This window comes from Lepisosteus platostomus, chromosome 10 (assembly GCF_059453375.1).
Source record: "Lepisosteus platostomus isolate fLepPlt1 chromosome 10, fLepPlt1.hap1, whole genome shotgun sequence".
Classification (NCBI taxonomy): domain Eukaryota; kingdom Metazoa; phylum Chordata; class Actinopteri; order Semionotiformes; family Lepisosteidae; genus Lepisosteus; species Lepisosteus platostomus.
The window spans coordinates 49,437,239-49,455,403 of NC_142620.1; the positions used below are offsets into that span (position 1 = coordinate 49,437,239).

Genomic DNA, 18,165 nt, shown 5'->3' on the forward strand with positions numbered 1-18,165 from the left:
ACAGCCTTGGTAACTGTACAAAGACTTGACTGTTGGAGAAAATGGTGCAGTTTATGAATATAATCCTGCTTTTACATAAAGACATTTCATGTAATCATGATAAGAATTTAAGAGCTCAATAATAATCAACCTTAATTTGACTACAGTACAAGCATCCATGTTTTGCATAGTGGCCTGCTAACAGGTGTTAAGAAAGAGGTTACAGAATGCTGTCTTAATGGCAGATGGGGATATATATTGGAGAGTGAGTATGCAGTAGCATGAAGTGCCTGGAACACATTTTGGGTTAAACAGCTCAGAATGTACTGTAAAAGATAGTGCCCTAAAGTACAGTATGTGAAAAAGCAGCTGGTTGCATGAAGACAATTAGAATTTTGGGTAAAATCAGACTGTGATTTTGATCAAATAAATTAATCAACAAACCAATGTAATTTCTGGGTTAGCAAGTACTGTATGTTAAGTATGAATTAATCATTTGTACTCTGAGGTACATGTACCTACCGAGAAATATTACATTTAAAAACATTTTAAAAATACCTAGAATTTTGGGACAATGTGTTGCATTTTACAGAGACATTTAAAACGTTTTTGTTACAAATTGAAAGGTTTCAATACAGTACTGTATATTAATTTTGATTGTACACAGTATCCTCAATTTGATTTAACAAGTACAGTACATCAAAATGCTGTAATAAATTACGATAAAAGACATGACAGTTTAGCCCATTAAGGAAGTTAGGTTATGTCTTTTTGCTGTATTTGCTGTACTATTTGCTGTAAAAAAAGATGAATGGCTTGTCCTAAATTCTAGAAAAACAAAGTAAAAAGGCTTTAATTTTTAGGTTACAAATAACACGAATAATTCAAAAGAATGGAGCTGGTATTTATGTTCTCTTTCAAGGTCATTTTGAGTGGTCAAAGGTCAACAGAGCATTCCCTGTAGATCTCTTCCATGAATAGCAAATCAAAAACAACCGGGCTTTCAACCATTGAAGTTGCTGACTTTGCAAACCCTTTCCACTGGAAAATTTACCACTGGCAAAAGTAGACGTTGGCAAGACATCTTGAACAAAGAGTTAACAGATATTGATTTAAAGCAGCAATGTGCAAGGAAGCTTTCGAGAAACAGTTCTCATGTACCTGCAAGTCTAAAGTTATAGGTATGGTGACATTCTGGACTCCCTCAGTCTTGATCATTGAAACAATTGGTTAGAAAGGCAAATGCAGAGTCACATTAAAAGAAATCTTTGCCTGGCTCAGTGCAAGCAAGCTTATTAAGATTTGTCTAATATCCCTGTGGAACCTTGTTTGCTTAGATAACTAATCATAACTAACACTATGGTCCAGTGGTAAATACACACCAACAAAAATAGCCTAAACACTTTGTTTAGTGACCGTACAGGAGAAAATATCTGTAGATACTGGGGCAATTGGAAATCACTAGACCTGAGACAGCGCAACGAATGGTGCATACAGTCCATCATGACAACGGATTTTGAATGCTAGCATTGGATGTAGAATAATTGAAATTAATATGGAAATAAACTGCTACTAGTCTTTCCTTTTCAGATCTCCATTGGTGCCTTTGCATGGTGCAAGCTGCAGTGAATGTTTCAAAAATTTTGTTCAAGATGGCTAGTTGCTACTTTAGAATTACACAGGACTCTAATCAATTCTTACTGTTCTTTTTAGTGCATCATATTATAATATTGTATTATGTCATTCATAAAATTTAGTTCAGTCTCCATAACAGAGCACAATAATACTATTATCACATTTATCAAATTCAACTTTTGTATCCTGCTGAAGTAAAATGTAAAGCAGTAAAACAAGATGAGAGAATACAGATGTAAAGAATTAATAAGAATATACCATGAACAGCTTCCACTGGTACGACAGTGAGTGTTTTATGTACTGTATGTAGCACAGGACATTAATATCCCAATACCATTCAGACTCAAATCAAGGTGACTTTTCTTCACTGAAGTTGTACCATATAAGATAAAACACATGGCATTTGTGCCTTAGTGAGATGTGTACAAAATTAATGCACAGATAAAACTGTCTCTTTATAAATGGCAAATGGAGTTCTAAGAGACTTGAATAAGTTTTAGACTCATTCTCTTGTTATGCAGTAATTACAAGTACTGTGGCAGGCTATGTTATACGTGTAGAATGTTGCTTTGTCTTTTATTTGCACATCTTTGCTACACCTTCACAGACTGCATTTTTTTGTAACTTAACTAAAGCAATAAACGTTCAGGCAATGGTAAAAAGCTCTTTGATATATCCCTAACCTGTGTTTAAGAACACAAGTTACAGTGCACATTGCACGGGCCAAGCTTTCTCTCAGTTTCTCTCTTTCACAAGGTTAATAGAAAGGTTAAAATACCAGACCAATTTGTGAGACAGGGTCCGTGGCACCACTGGGATAGTGGAGAGCAGAATTATCTCATGAAAGGAAAAAAAGACAGGTGGTGCAGATTACTCTGTAAGCCTCAGGGGAGTTTTAAGTCTAGCCTTAGTTTTAAAAAATACTTCTGGGGGGGGAGTGAAATCTAAAATAAACCAGTTTTTGCCATTAGAAACTGGTGCAACATCAGCCAACTAGCAAATACAAGTGTAGACTTTGTTGCTACTGTACTGTATGTTGTTGTGTGTTGTATCATTGTGTGTAATTCTGTTCATTCATAAGGCATGGAGAACTGCTTATCTGAAGTATAACCATGCAGATGCTTCATGTTAATTTTTATACAGTATAATCGCATTCTAAGAGAAACCAAGAGAAGCAGCATAGTATAGTACAGTAATGTGTTAACATTCCCATAATCACTGTTTGCAAGTCATGTACTGCAAAGTCATTTCTTGCCAGTGTGAAGCAGAATTGCATATTGATAGCAGGCTTATTACTCCTCTCTGCTTTTTCGTTTTGTGTCGTCATGCATCGCGGGGTGCTTTTGCCAGAAACACACACCGCATTATCTCTCCCGCAGGTCACTGGCCCTTCAAAGAAAATAGATTTCTTTGTTCAAACAGCATTATGTCATTTCAGACACAGCAGTCACTGGGAATGTTATTTTACGCAATTGTCTTTTACAAGCATGTCTTATTCCCTTTCTAAATACTGAGTGTGTCCTAATGGCTCATGACTGTACTCCAAACACAGTTTTCAGAGTAATTCTCGGTTGTTTTATGCACTGATATATTTGTATATTCAGGTGAATTCATTCATATGTATACACAAGATTTTAAACAGCAGGGGGTTTTAAAAAGTGATGGAAAACTATTTATTTTCCATTTGTGAGCCACTAACCCCTAAACACAAGTTGAAATATTTTATATTTTTTATAGGAAATGTATATTTTGCATTTAAAAAGATCTTTTGCTTAAGATGCATTATAACTTAATAAAGTATTAAGACAGATGTACTGTAAGTCAGAAGGTACTTATAAATATAGAACAAGCTCTCAATAAGGTCTTATGTCTCCAGTGCTAAATTAATGTTTCTTTTTACCCAATTGTTCAGCAGGTAAAAAGAGGTTTCCATATAACTGCTATCTACTGCTGGACTGAAAAGTATACTAGCTTTCACCAGTCATATCAATTGCTCATTTAACATAATTAGAATCACTGCTGGGCACAAAGTGAATGTAAATTTAGAGTTATTAGATACCATTATTGTAGGCCAAGGACTGTGCCAGCTAAGACATTGTGAAAGTGCTGATATTTTTTTTTACAATTGTAGAAGTCACTGCTAGAAAATAGGTAAAGACATACAGGACATGTGTGGAAGAATAATTCTTAGGCTTCTTATTAAATGAACACACCTACATATTTTAGATACATAATATGTAACCACAAATTAGGAAACCTGTGGCCTAAAAATATATTTCACTACAGAAATAAACTCCAAATAAACTATTTCTTTACCATCTCTTTTTAATTGAAACACACATTTCTAATAATGAGTCATGAGATAATTTCAGTCATACTGGGTGCAATGCCATATTTAATTTCTTCCTACTGATTTCATATTTCATCACAACACAGTTACTCAAAGGAGATTGTATAATTCTTTAAAAAGTTTAAAATTACTTCAGAAGGTGACAATTAGGTAAATATGTTTATGGTTTGTTTCTCGTATTAATACAGCAAACTGGAGACATCCTCTGCTTTAAAGGACACAACGTTACACAGTTTCAATCAGATATACTGTACTGGTAAATTTAATAAACAAGGTAGCTGGGTTTATCAGACATGAAAGGCTACATCTTCAATCGTATTTTTTTTTCTTTCCAAAAATGGAACAAGGCACAGAGAGGCAGTCTACAGGAATGAGGATTTTTAATACATATTTATTTTGATAGAGAAATCTTTACCTGCTGTCAGGGTTATACATGTGCTGTGCATTAAATTAAACCTGGGGTGCTTACCTTAACACACAGGTATAAAATCCATTGTCCTGTAACTCAGCTGATCGAAACCAGATGGAGTCATCTTCTTTGCTTAGTCTGTGTCCAGAGAATATGATTGGCTCCTCTGAGTCCCCCTTGTTTTTATACCATATAAGCCGAAGCTTGGTACTCTGGGCCATTGTGTAGTTAGTCCTGATGTAGCTGTAGAAGAGAGCACACTTCACCCGCACTGGTTCACCTGCCAAGACTCTGTACTTCTTTAGATCCACTGACCAGTCTATACAGCCATCCACTAGAAAACAGAAGCAGAAAAAACACTTAATGGATTTGAAGAAGTTTATACAGACCAACTGCTGAATACAACCACAACGAAACAGTCATTAGAGGACTGATGAGCATACATAACCATCACTAAATGACTGCATAAAAGCAGAGAAAGAATTTGCAAATGTCACAGGTTCAAAGTGTTCTGGAATAGAACTCACGTGCAACACCTCATGGAGGAATAAATAAAGAAAAGCACACCAAATTAACCTACTGCAACCATGAGTAAATTAGACATTAATAGATATGACGAAGTGCTATCTTCAGAAAAGTTTGAAAATGACAGCTACTGTAAAGTGTCTAATGGATTTGGTACACCACATACTGTAAGAAGGAATTGGTTCAGCACACATGGAGGATGTCCCAATGTGCGGAGTCTTACCATTGAGACTGGATAATCAGATCTTAGATTAAGAGCTAGACCATTCAGTGACTTATTAGACAGAAGTTTAAAGTTCATTTTAAATGTTGTAGGATGGCAGTGCAAAATAAAGAGGATGGAAGTTATCTTGAGTGCTTTTATTTGGCACATGAGCTACATACTGTATGAAAAAGATGTTCTTCCTAACATAAGCTTCAAATGACTACACATTTGATTTGAACACAAATGTTATCAGGGTAAAAAGAAAAAAAACAGGATTCTAATATTCATCAGGTGTTTGTTTCAGCATGGTCAACAGCATTATTGTTGACCAACTTTGTGAACATGATGTTGGGAACATATAAACACATCCTCTTGACACAGATTATCTCAAGAAAGCTCTGTTTCTTCCATATTTTAACACAGTTGTCAGTTGTCAGACAGACAACTGTAAAGTTCAAATACTATTGGAAAAGTACTACTACTAGCTTTGCAAGTAAATCTGAATGTCAGGGAGTCTGAATGGGAGAAAATCAACCTAAATATGGCCAATATTTACAAATTAGCTTCTAGTAACCTCTTAGGAACTATATCAATGAAGGAAGGTACAAGTGATTTCTATATAACTTTCCATGGATCAAGCAGGATGCACAAGTACATTACTGCACTTAAGTAGAGGAATATTAAGTAACCCTGAGTCAGAAGCCGTCAGTAAACCATCGTCTACTGTACCTTAACAAAACGTTTACAAGGGAGTACTGCAGAGACTGTGTCCTTCTGCGATGCTCTGCCTAAACAGTGACTGAAAAGGTTCAAACTGCTCTTAAGATGTAAGGTGAGACGTACAGTATTTGAGCTGGCACTGGCAATTTCAGAAGTTTTGTGAGAAAAGGCAAATTGCTATTGCTATGATTGCAATGGACTGATTGATTAGGTCTTACTGACTGATAAGTAAAATGGATAAAAAACAGAGAAGCTAGCTTCTACACAGGCAGCAGGTCTGTTTTAGCTGCCAACTCGGCTACATACTGTAAGTGGTATTAAAATCAGTGAAATGGGATTTTAGAATCCATGAAAAGGGGAAAGAGTAGCTATCCTGTCTGCAGGAGGCAAGGCCAGCTTAGGAGGCAAAGATATTAATGTTACATATTTTGCTGTGAAAGTATTATGTGACCGAGTTCCACCACTGTATAGAAGTATAGACTTACTGTATTTGATCATAGAGAAAAGTGCAGAGAAAAGATTGGGAGGGTTTACACCCCTCTCAATAAGACTGGAATACAAAGAGGATATGGCCGTCTTTAGGCATCTGTTGTCAACAATAGTGTAAATAAACAATCAGTCCTTTCTTTTTTTTTCTCTACAGATATTCTAGACATCATTCAGTTGCCATCATAGAGCACAATTCCACATGTTTACTGTGGGGAAGAAAGAAGGTAGATGAGGATTTATAGTGGCTAGACTTTCAATCGAATGCAACATCTATAACTTGTGTTAGGTTTTAATTGTAATGAGTAACAGAATCTTCAAGCAAAAAGACTTAGTGACACTAAATACATTTTTTAAATCTCCTCCATCAAAATAGTGAACTAACCAATCTTATTCTATGCAATTTTCTATTAAGATGGGGTGGGGAATTTGTCAGGACAAGTAGGACAGCTGTGTGGTCAGAATGCCAAGTTCAAACACTTGTAAATTGTAAATATACATCTACATGTATCTCCACACAAGAAGAATTGACTAGGTTTAGTGTATGGCCATATATATGTGCTCAGAAGTTATCACGCTGAGTAAAGCAAAAGCAGTCAAAAGTAGGTCAGAAATTGGTAATAGCCCAGCAGTTAGAATCCACATCTACAGTATGTTGAAATCACCAAGATGTAAAATATATATACAACTATATACATTATGTATGTACTGTATATATGTATGCATAGAGTTTATATAAACTCTTACACAAATATTCTTTTTACAATTATATTCAAGATGGCATTGTTTGCATGCAGTAACTGTGTGAACAATATTGCACACCTTTCAATTATATCTGCCTCTGGTTTGCAATTGCATAACATTAATCAACTCTGTCTTGTTACCGGTACAGTCCCCATATAATCTCAGAAAGAATAAGGATTTAACATGCTTTCCTGAAAAGTGTATGCTGTCAGAGCCTTGCATATTTTGTCATACTGAGGTCCTGAGCTGTCTTAGACTGGAAGAAAAATGCCAATGTCATTAACAATACTGCAAGCACATACTGTAGGTATCCAAGAAAACAAGTGGGATCATGACTGTGTGTTGGAAGAATACCCTTAAGGATACCCTTACCAGACCAAGCTCATCATATCCTGGTGGTAGAGAGTCAATTACTGTACAGTAAGTCCTACTAGCTAGGGAGATACCGCAGAGTCAGCTGATGACATAGCCCAGATCTCAACCAATGTCAGGACTTCAGGTGATTCAACATACAATACACCTTTAATTAGCACCCATAGAAAGTCGAGACAACCACAATCCTCAGATTAGGATTTTTAAACTCAATCTTGACTTCTGGCCTGAAAAGTAATGGGACAAGCACACCTTGATTTGGCAAACTTCATAAAGATAGCAAAATGTTACTGCAGTTTATGACTTCACTGTGTATACGTCTCTCTTGAGATACATTTGTAAAGATGATGAGCCACCTTAATAACAAACATTTACTACAACCAAAACCAACAACCTCTTCCTTCTTATGTTTTATTTCTTCCTCATTATGGAAATGTTTGGTTTTTCTATGAGAAGCAGCACAACTGCTCTCCGTAAGCATTTCAAATAATCTCCACTCTTCCCCGTTTAAAAAATATATTGTAATTTGTAATTTTTCTAAGCTCATTGGCCTAAAGAAATCTCAGTGCATATCAGCATGAACCATAATAATTTATGAGCAATTACAGAAGTGTGAGTGTGTAGACCCCAAGTAATCTGTCTTCCAGCTTGCTGTCAAATAAATAATTTTTACATTCAAAATCTCCCTGTAATAAATTATGTAAAGGACTGTCACTATCACCAATTTATAGTATAGAATTGCAATATATGTTTATTCGCATAAATGTTTAGCCCTCTCTTAATTTAATTCTAGACAAAACCAGGGAGAATGATAATGGAAACTTGTTCTTCATCATAAAAAGGGGAGCACAGCTGCCAGAAGGCAAGCATGTGCATTTGTGCTCTTTTTCAGACATCATAAATCTTTAAAAAAAAACAGTAAAATCTTTCTGGACTGCAGAGTTAACATGTTGTCTATAAGCAAAAGAGACTTACAAATGTCAATGAATCGGGTACACATGTTACAAATTACATAGACAGACTCCAAAATAGCAGCCATATGTAACCCAGGTCTTTGGTTAGTAACATTTTTGGATGAATCATTCATTGCTTCTTACACAGTCAATGCATTTACAGATAGCCATGCTAATTGTGTCACTCTTGCCTAATTTGTTGATATTGCACTGTATCTCATTTTCAAGTCATCTGCTAAAACAGACCCTTCTTGTGAGGGCAGCCTTTTAAATACCGTAGTTACTGTACTGTATTTGTGTGTCTCTACTTTGGAAACAGACCAAAATAACTGGAACAAACCACAGGAATGACGGGAATACGTGTCAGGACATTGGAGAAAAAATCCAAGAAGACGTAATGGCTATTGAAGACTAAAAAATAAGCAGAGAATAGTATTTCAGCTTCCAGTTCTCTCATCAATGTGCTGTGGTGAGAAAAAGCATCGTTGTCCCAGGACATCACTGAAACTCTTATACTGTAACTCTTCCATCCAGTCAGTACAATCCAGGCATGGACCATTGATATTCTAATTTGTGACTGATAGATGGGTCACAAGTTTGATTTTAATCCACACCCACCTTTATGTACTATTTTTACTGCAGCATCTTAATAAGGCATGGAAAAAAATAAACTAATGTGGTGCTCCAAGCACGTGCCTGTGTCTGAACATGAGTGATACTTAAGTGTAGGTTCATTGATAGTGAGGCCAACAATGAATATGGACTTCAGCGTTCCACCTTAGAAAGAAAAAAAAATTACATTCACACCATAAAGAGAAACATAGTTTAAAGGCAGTTTTGCGTCTTAATTCAGCATTCATTCCTATCACCCAATTCTGGCTTCCCATAATGGGAAGAGTAACAGTCAATCATTTAATTTGATGTAATCCTTTCTTCTCTCAGTAAGATGTTTTAAATGTGAAAAATTACTAAGTTGTAAGTCATAACAACATCAGCCTTTTAAATAAAAACATTTTCATTGGTACTCAAATGCACACACATTGTTGTTAGATGCTGCATACACTGATATTACCCCCGTGAGCACATCCATGTACAGTATACACAGCCTTCAACAACAGCTACTGTAGCATTTTTTGCTTTACTTTGGCACTGTTGATCCAAATGGTGGCAAGTTATATAAAAGGGCTTGATGTATTACAGAAAACTACAGTAGACTACCTCCTATATGCTCTGCTGCAATAATAATGGCTTGGCCTGGCTTCTGCACACTGGCCAAATCTATCCTGAAGTCGTATAGTAATTTAAGTGATGACAGAGAAGGGAAAAAAGTCAATGTCAGAGCTCTGGCTGACCAAATACTTTGTGCTGATGCGCAATTTCAGTTCCAACCTGCATCTGATAGCTTGTTTATTATTTTCTCGAAACAGAGTGAATTAATACCGTAGCTTTCAATAGACACAAATTCCTATACAGGTAGAAACACAACTAAAAAAGCTGTGGTTTCAATATGATTCCAGAAATGAGTTACTTTGCGGCACGGGCAAAACCATTCTTATCAGAGGAAAATAAATATGGAAATGTGAGGAAGCTAATGACAGCATCCTGAAAGGCAGTTCATCAAGCTGGAAATTATATTGTGTATAAAATAAATTTGACCACAATACTGCTCTGAAATCACAAAACGGTTTTAAAATTCATTTTGAATGTCATTCCAATATATGCTAAATGAGGGAGAATCACAAATGTGACATGATATTTCAAAGGGTTCTCATGCAGTTAATGAATGTAATCCCTATTAACATCACTCTCGCAACTAATGAAGACACCATGCTCTTAAATTCTCAAAAATATTACCTCATGCCTCAGGCAAAATTGATATCTTCCATAGGAAAAATATCAATAGTGAAAATGAATAAGCATTCACCAGGAAGTAGCTCATTCACTGAAACATTTCAACATCAAATAACTTGCATTTTAACAATTGAATTGAATTCAAACCATTTGAAAGTAACGAAGAAACACGGGCAAAAAAACACAACAAAGCAGAAAGCATTACATATAAGTCATAAACTTTATATTCAGTGTTTTCAATTTTGATACATTTATACTGTACACATCTATACTCCAGCAAATTCATTATTTGATGTAAAAGAGTTGGTTTTGACTGTGCTATCCAATGATGTTTTTCCCCTTCCATTTGGGTTTAGAGATTTTCTGGACAATTTACTCTCATTTAACCTAAATTTACTGTCAGCTGTCCTTGACATTCTCACCTTTTTATTCACACATTTGTCAAAAGAACGCTTGCACAATGGATTGTTTTTTCCACAAAGCATTGTACATACTGTATCTTACACCCTCAGCTTATTGACTGTTACTGTGGTTGATATAATGCTCCAAACTCTGTTAAAAGTAAAAGACATGATCATGTTCAAATAGAAAATTAAAATGAAAGACTAACACCTACCATAAATGTAGAAAATGCAATTGAACTGAGAAAACACAGTTCAGAATTATCACTACAACTCCCAGTGAACGCACCCTTCTTATCTTATCAGCTTCACTTGTTGTCTAATTAAATGTGGGCTTGACTAATTAAGACCGTAGCAACACTAGGCAGGGCTGAAACGGCAATGCTCTGGGAACCAATGTTCCCTCCTTTGGATCACATCCACAGCTGCCATAGTTTATTTTTACACAAGCTAAATGTATTTCTTGTTTTAATATTGTCTGAAGAATGAGAGAAAGGAACAAATTGCTTCTGAGAAAGAAAAAATATATGAAAAGCACAAGGAAAAGTCAAAAAGCTGATTCAGCATTCTTATACGTGTATGTATTGTGAATATGCATGCTTTGAAACAAATATTGTAGTAGGTTTACAGCAATGACTCTTAAGTATTAGTAGGCATTTGCCATTTTGTATCTTTAAGAGTTCTCACTGGACCTAAGATTTAAGCAAACAATGTTCACAGGCTATCTACACCATATCACTGATCATATCACCATAGCTTTCTGATAATATATCAAAAGCCTCTATTCTCTTTTTGTTTATTGTTTTCAAACACTAAACTATAGCAATGATACAAAGTATAATACAATTTTGAGAAAAAGGAAGGGATTTTACATTACATCTTTCAGCACAGTACAGAAATACTAAGGGAGCTTTTGAGGAAATAATCTTAGCTGTAGTTGTCAAGAAATCCTATATTTGCATTATTCTTTGCAATTCTGTTTTGATGAATGAAGGGAAGATGAGAAATATCACAAAGGCCTAGAAAATCATTCATATAAAAGGGAATCTAAACAGCATGAAATAGATTTTACTTTGAGGTCTTAACCAATTTCATATGTTTCGTAGTTTGACAACTTTTTCATGAACAAAACTATTTTTCTCACCCATTTTTAACACAGCTAGAAAGAAAACCCAATAAATGCTTTCAGTTGTGATGATGGAATGATTGAATAAAATAATACATTCTTCAATGTGTATCCAAGCTTACACATTTCTATATGACAAAAATAAACTACTAATACCTCTACAAAAGTATACTGTTATCTTTAGTTTTACTAAGGCTTCATTTTTTTAAGAAAGTGATTCCTTTTAAATGTGTTTTTAACAAGTTTCATTATTTTCTGGGAGATTTATTACTTTTATTTTGCTTTCTGCCTCCCTGCAAAATGACGCAAGGCGCAGTATAATGTACTGTACAAGAGATTTAGCTTTCACAGTAACAAATTAAGAGCAAAACTTTCAGACTGCAAGAGGATTTTAATTTATTATGGATGCTGCCTGCATTACTTGCTTCCCGCCTTATTAGCAAATTAAGTATGGTATGTTATAATGTGTTTATATATAGATTAAGTATAGATTTTCAGTTCATTAAACATAAATAAAAGACAGGTTTGGATGTCATACATATGAGTTTGATAACAAAGCAGTTTGATGTATTTAACACCTTATGCTTTTACTTAAGGAAATTTTAAGCTTGGAAAATGAAACAAGCGTTACCCAATGTGATGGCTCATTTGCCAGGAAACATAACATTTTAAAACCTCACTGTAAAGACAGCTGAAGATGTTACCCAGTTATCTGCGCACTCCATTTAATGGAAAGTAAAATTGAACAACAATCTTATATACTGTAAATGCTTTGACATTTGTGAACAGTACAATTGTAACCTTACAATACAAATCTTAAAGGTGATAAAAATTCTTATAAAATGCTATTCTTAAAAGAGCAGTGATTGATTTTGATGTCACAACGTCGTACTGTTGAATAATGAATTCATAAAGATAAAAAAACAACATTTTAGAACTGTGAAAAAAGGCTTACACACAAAGTTCCAGCCTTTTTAAATTGATGAGGCAATAGTTAAACATTGTGTGAGAAAAACAATGTTTTTGAACTGAAATATAAGAATCTGGAACTCAGAAAACTAGAGGTGTGGAAATGCTACGCTGTCACACCTTGAGACTGAATAGCACAATGAAAGGTCTGTCTGCTGAAACATATACTGTACAGAAAAAAAGGGTAAAACAAAACCAAAGAAAAAACACTCTGAATAAAATAAACAAATAATGAGATTTATATTGGTAAGCTTGTCTCTTTACAGAACATGCCACTGATTGTGAAGCAGTCATTAATGAAAAAGAATGAATTTCATTTACATTTATTGTTAAACAAATTACTCATCCATTTACATTAGTACATAGGACAGACCGTGTTAAAATGAAAATGAAAAAGTGAAATGTACACTGTCATTCAATGTGCTTCAGTCATGATTTCTTGTGCCTTTTTCACAGAACATGAATATGTAACCGCTCCACAAAAACTGATATTTAAATCACAACAAGAGACGACAACTGATGAATGTCTATAAGGATGGCACCTCAAGACTGCCTAATTCAAATACTGCAGCAATCAAATGTTCACAAAAGATTGTAATTGCAAGTAATACTTCTTTGTATACATAAATGAATTTGCATTGTGCAACACAGCATAAACAGCATTTTCAGACAAGGCATTGGTGTTTTAATAACATTCCAGAATTATAATTAAGTCATAATGTAGTTTTACATTTAACAATTAAGGCTTGATTGCAGGGACCCTCTTAAACAAATCATACAAAACACTGCAGCCAAAGCCTGTTGTGTTCATCAGTGATTTTTTGTGCAGGTTCTAATATAGGTCTATCACAGCTGAGTATTGGAAGCAGTGCTGCTGGTACAGACATTTAACTCTGATTGGCTAGTTGAGCTCCCTCTGGTGGTTGTTGTGTTGTATATAGATGGCGTTTAGAAGAACTTGCCCTACAAGGGCCTACAAGACAGCAACATTGCCATCTTTCTAGCCTGATCCCATCAGATCTCAGAAGCTAAGCTGGACCTGGTCTACAAACAGGAGCCCATCAAAGAATACATGGTTGTTGTTGTTGTTGTAAGTAGTTATTGGACCAGAAGGTGGCACTCAAAAAACTAGTGTCACTGTTTGGTAAATAGGAGTCATAACACTGGTGTTCTGCTTAAATTTCACTCTAGGTTTGGGGTTTTTGATTAATACAGTTGCTGAAGTAATTTCTCACTTCTCACTACATTATCCACTGCTATATACTGTAGCTAAATGAGGTACTGGCTGTTGTACATCATCCAGGTGGCTTCTGCAAAGCATTTTAGGATTATTTTCTTTTTAAAGGTATTGTTTAAATGTAATTAGCAGAATGTAAAGTGCTACCACACCATAGGTGATTAAGACATGCCTTTTGTCAATATGCAGTCCAGTAAAAGAATGTTTTGTACATTAAATGGAAGCTAGTATTTTCTTCCATGGACCCTCCAGCCTCAAGCACTTCCTCTCCCAGCCCCTATTATCATTAGTGATAATGATATTCCATCCCTGTGATCAAATGCTTCTTGTATACTTTTTTTACACTTTCATTCATAGGCGAAATTCGCAATACTTAATTTCCAGTTAAAATATCACGTTTGCAAGTAAAGAGCCAGGGATGTTCTTCAGTGATCATTTTAACTCAGAGAATTGTTCCAATATGTCATACATTATGTAGAGATGTTATGATCCATAGTGTACATCCTAGTGCCTGTGACCCTTAGTGAGAATGCTGAAACAACTGTCACCCTGGAATACAGAAAACATGTCCAAATTCACTGTCCATTTAAAGCTAACAACTATCACTTCCTGCCACTTACTGAAGGTCACTGAGAAGTTTAATCAATCCATCTACAGTATATTATCTAATCTGGCTTTCAACTGCAAGGATAAACAGTAATTCCACTTTATTAAGGAAACAGCAATATGAGCATTACTGCCTTTTAGTCCTGGGATCAATTCCTGGGGTGCTACCTGCAAAGGGTTTGTATGTTCTCATGTGGGTATCCTCCAGGTGATCCGGTTCGCTCCTACAGTCCAAAGACATACTGTACTGATAGGTTCATAGGCTTCTAAAAAAAAATTGCAGAAGTATGAGTGTGTGTTTTGTGTGCACCCTGTGATGGACTAGCATCTCATCCAGGGTGTATCGCACCTTGTACATATTGCTTCCAGGAATAGATCTTGGGCTACTGTGGCTCTGTATTGGATAAGCAGTGTGTGATGTGATGTGATGTGGTGATGAACAGTAAGATTGTCTGTCATAGAAAGAGAATGGCACAAAATCTGTTTTTTCATCTAACTGTGCAGTGTTAAGATCATTCTGGAAAATCTTCATTTCACAAGGTGGCCTGGTGCAGTCACACAAGAAAAAAGCAAACTTTTTTTCTTTTCACTCATGAGAACCTTTTTAAGCTACTTTAGATTTTTTTTTTAATGTCACTGAAGATTGAGTCATTTGTAGCCTGCAACAACTACAGTAAATGATGCATATCCTTACACAGACTTTTTCTTCTGTCTGATAGTAGGTCACTATTATATTAGTCCACAGTGCTTTCTTACACAGCCAGGTAGACTTGGATGTCAACAGTAAACCCCCATCTCTTGCAAAGTCCTACATGTAGAGCAGCTCCTGGGCAAAGTATTTGTCAAAACACTGTATTGTCAAGTCATCTGAAATTCCGTATCATGTTCCAAGCATACTACAGTATAAAGTGAACATAAAAACAGCAAAAAAAACTACTCGTATCTTGATATTTGATGTAATGTATTAGTTGCACTTGTGGAACACTGGAAACAGAATAAACTTAAAGATTATGACACAGATCCCTTTTCTTTTTGGAAAGCACATTCAACCATTCAACACAGACTCATGAGTAACAAAAGATATCTGGATTCACAAACCAGGTAGAAATTAATGAGTGTATCTGAATGGCTCTTAATGTTGTATCACTTCTCACTTTCAAACACACTGTGCATAAAAGTTTTCAAAATATATTTTGCAAAGTACAATATTTTGGTTTTTAGACAAACCTTACAAATAGATGGCAGAAGAAAAAACAATATGAAAATGTGGATCTTCATTAATTTGTCTCACTCATAATTATGAGAGAATATTAAAAAGTAACTAAATTAAAACATTACTTACAGTACAACATTACTCTTAACATAAGACTTCATATATTGACTTCACTAATGTAAAAGTCTGAATTTCTTATTTATACAGAGTGATCTATTTAAAGGCCACATACTGTAGGGATTACATTGAAATTAAATCAGTACCCATGCAGTATCCTACAGTACCTTGCAATTAAGAATGTGCTAATTGTATTCTCATTACCCTTGCAAAAACACAGGTGTAAATGCAATGTGATTTATACTGTACTTTGTCAATGTTCCAAATGAGCATTGCTAGTGCAGGCTCCTCAGCCTTCAAACATGTCTTTTGGTGTACCTAAAATCACACACACAAGCTGATGCACACTGACTCTTATCCAATTGATGTTGAACACACACTATAAAATTCCTGTGAAAACATTTACTCGTGACAACATGATCCACCAGTGCTGTTTTGGTGGTTACAAGGGGAAAAAAAGGGAAAATTTGTTTTCATTTAAAAAAAATCAAATTTAAAGCTCCAATGGGAAAGTAAATTCAATAACAAACAGTGATCACAGAAGGTCTGTGTATACATATACTTGTTCTACAGTATGAACATAAAATCAGAGAGTGAAATCATATGTATTAAGTATTTAAAGAGTTGTACAGTACTGTTCTGTATCCACACACTCTTTATAAACTAACAGTTTATATCATTTAATTTATAATTTGTGATTTTATTTTATAATATTATACCATTTATTTTCTTATAACTATGGAATATTGTTACTCTCTAGCCTACCAAATAACCTTTTCCCTTGTTGTTCTATGGTTCTTTATGGCTGAATTTACTGAAGTATACAGTAACTTGAAATAGAATTACATTTATTTTAAAATATTGATTAATATGCACAAAAATTGAAAAAGAATAATTCTTTATACCTTGTGAAATCGACTACATTATGATCATCAGTAGATTTTTAGGGCTACATCAATTTGAAAGTACATGTTTACTTATTTTTATTGTAGATTATTATTTCAATACTTGTACTTGTGGTTGTTTAGAGCATTTCTTCTGTTTTCTTCTTTCTTATACAGTCTGTCCCCTGTTTAATCAGGAACAAACTGACAACCTTGCTGTGCAAGTGTGAGATTTAAATCAGCCTCCTGTGTGACCTCTGCAGTGTGCCCTTCTCTGCAGTGCTTAAACCCCAGAGTAGGGAATATTTTTCTGTTTTTAAACACTGTGCTTCTGATATTTGTAATGTTAACAGCATATTGTAGAAAAAAGCCTGATCTCTTTTTAATAAAAAGAGTTAAGGCTATTAGGAAGGTTTTTCCACTTATCCAATGTTTGATAAATTTATGTTTTTTCACATTTTGTTCTAACATACACATTATGCACAGCTATTAAAGGGCTAAAAGGTAGGATGTTAATCGTTTAACTTTATTGGTATGTAGGAACTGTGTCCTCCAATGTTTTCTTATTTTGTCAGCCTTTGGGCAACAACTTTTAGCTTTGAATAGCCAATTACTATTCAACCCAGTTAATTACTACTCACACAAGCTCTGGGAAAGATTAAAGCAACATACAGTACATGCTATCTAGCCAATGTAAAAATCTGCCGAAAAGCACCCAAGCAAAAACATCAGCATGTGGGTAGTTGTGCACCATCCTTTGGGTACTCCCAACCTCTTTGAAAGTGGCATAGCCTGGATTAGAACCTGCAGTTTCCAAATGAAAAAGTACACTGTGTGTTGCTGATAAGGTCTTGAAGTGTACTGTACGTACATATTAATTTGTTTTTACACATGAACATGGCATGGAGTAAAAAAAGAATAGAATCAGAAAAAATCCAAACAGAAATACAAAAACAGTATTTGTAAAACTTTTGTCACTGAAGCTAGACAGATCGAGCAGCTCTATGTTGAATTCAGGCATTAACCATAGATAGGTATAAAACACACACTAATGGCTGTCAAGAAACACTAATGGTTGCTTCTCATTAGAGAGAAACGGTTCTCCTCTGTCCTGATGATATAGCAGTTTTGGGCAATTCTTTTACTTTCTAAAACAAATTAATTCCTAGTATTGCAAGTTCATATAGCATTTGTTGCAATTCTTGCCTGTGTGTGTAAAGTAATTGAGTATTTGTCAGTTTTCAGGTGCTAACTGTTACAGTGTCTTAACCCCCCCCAGCCTGGCTTGTCATCACTGGCATGTTGCCAGGAGAGCTCATTGCACAGGTTGCTTTATTTCACTTGTCATTAATAAAGAGAAGTGGACTGCACCTGTCCGCTGAC

General features: G+C 35.1%; 1 protein-coding gene across 2 annotated transcripts in view; it reads right to left on the reverse strand.

Moving 5' to 3' along the window:
* il1rapl2 (interleukin 1 receptor accessory protein-like 2) overlaps positions 1-18,165 on the reverse strand; it is a 299,082-nt gene that overhangs the window by 100,302 nt on the left and 180,615 nt on the right. For both annotated transcript variants that reach the window (XM_088596851.1, XM_088596850.1), the window contains exon 3: positions 4,434-4,707. In XM_088596851.1, coding sequence (XP_088452977.1) covers positions 4,434-4,707 — 274 coding nt within the window. The remainder of the gene's footprint in view (positions 1-4,433; positions 4,708-18,165) is intronic.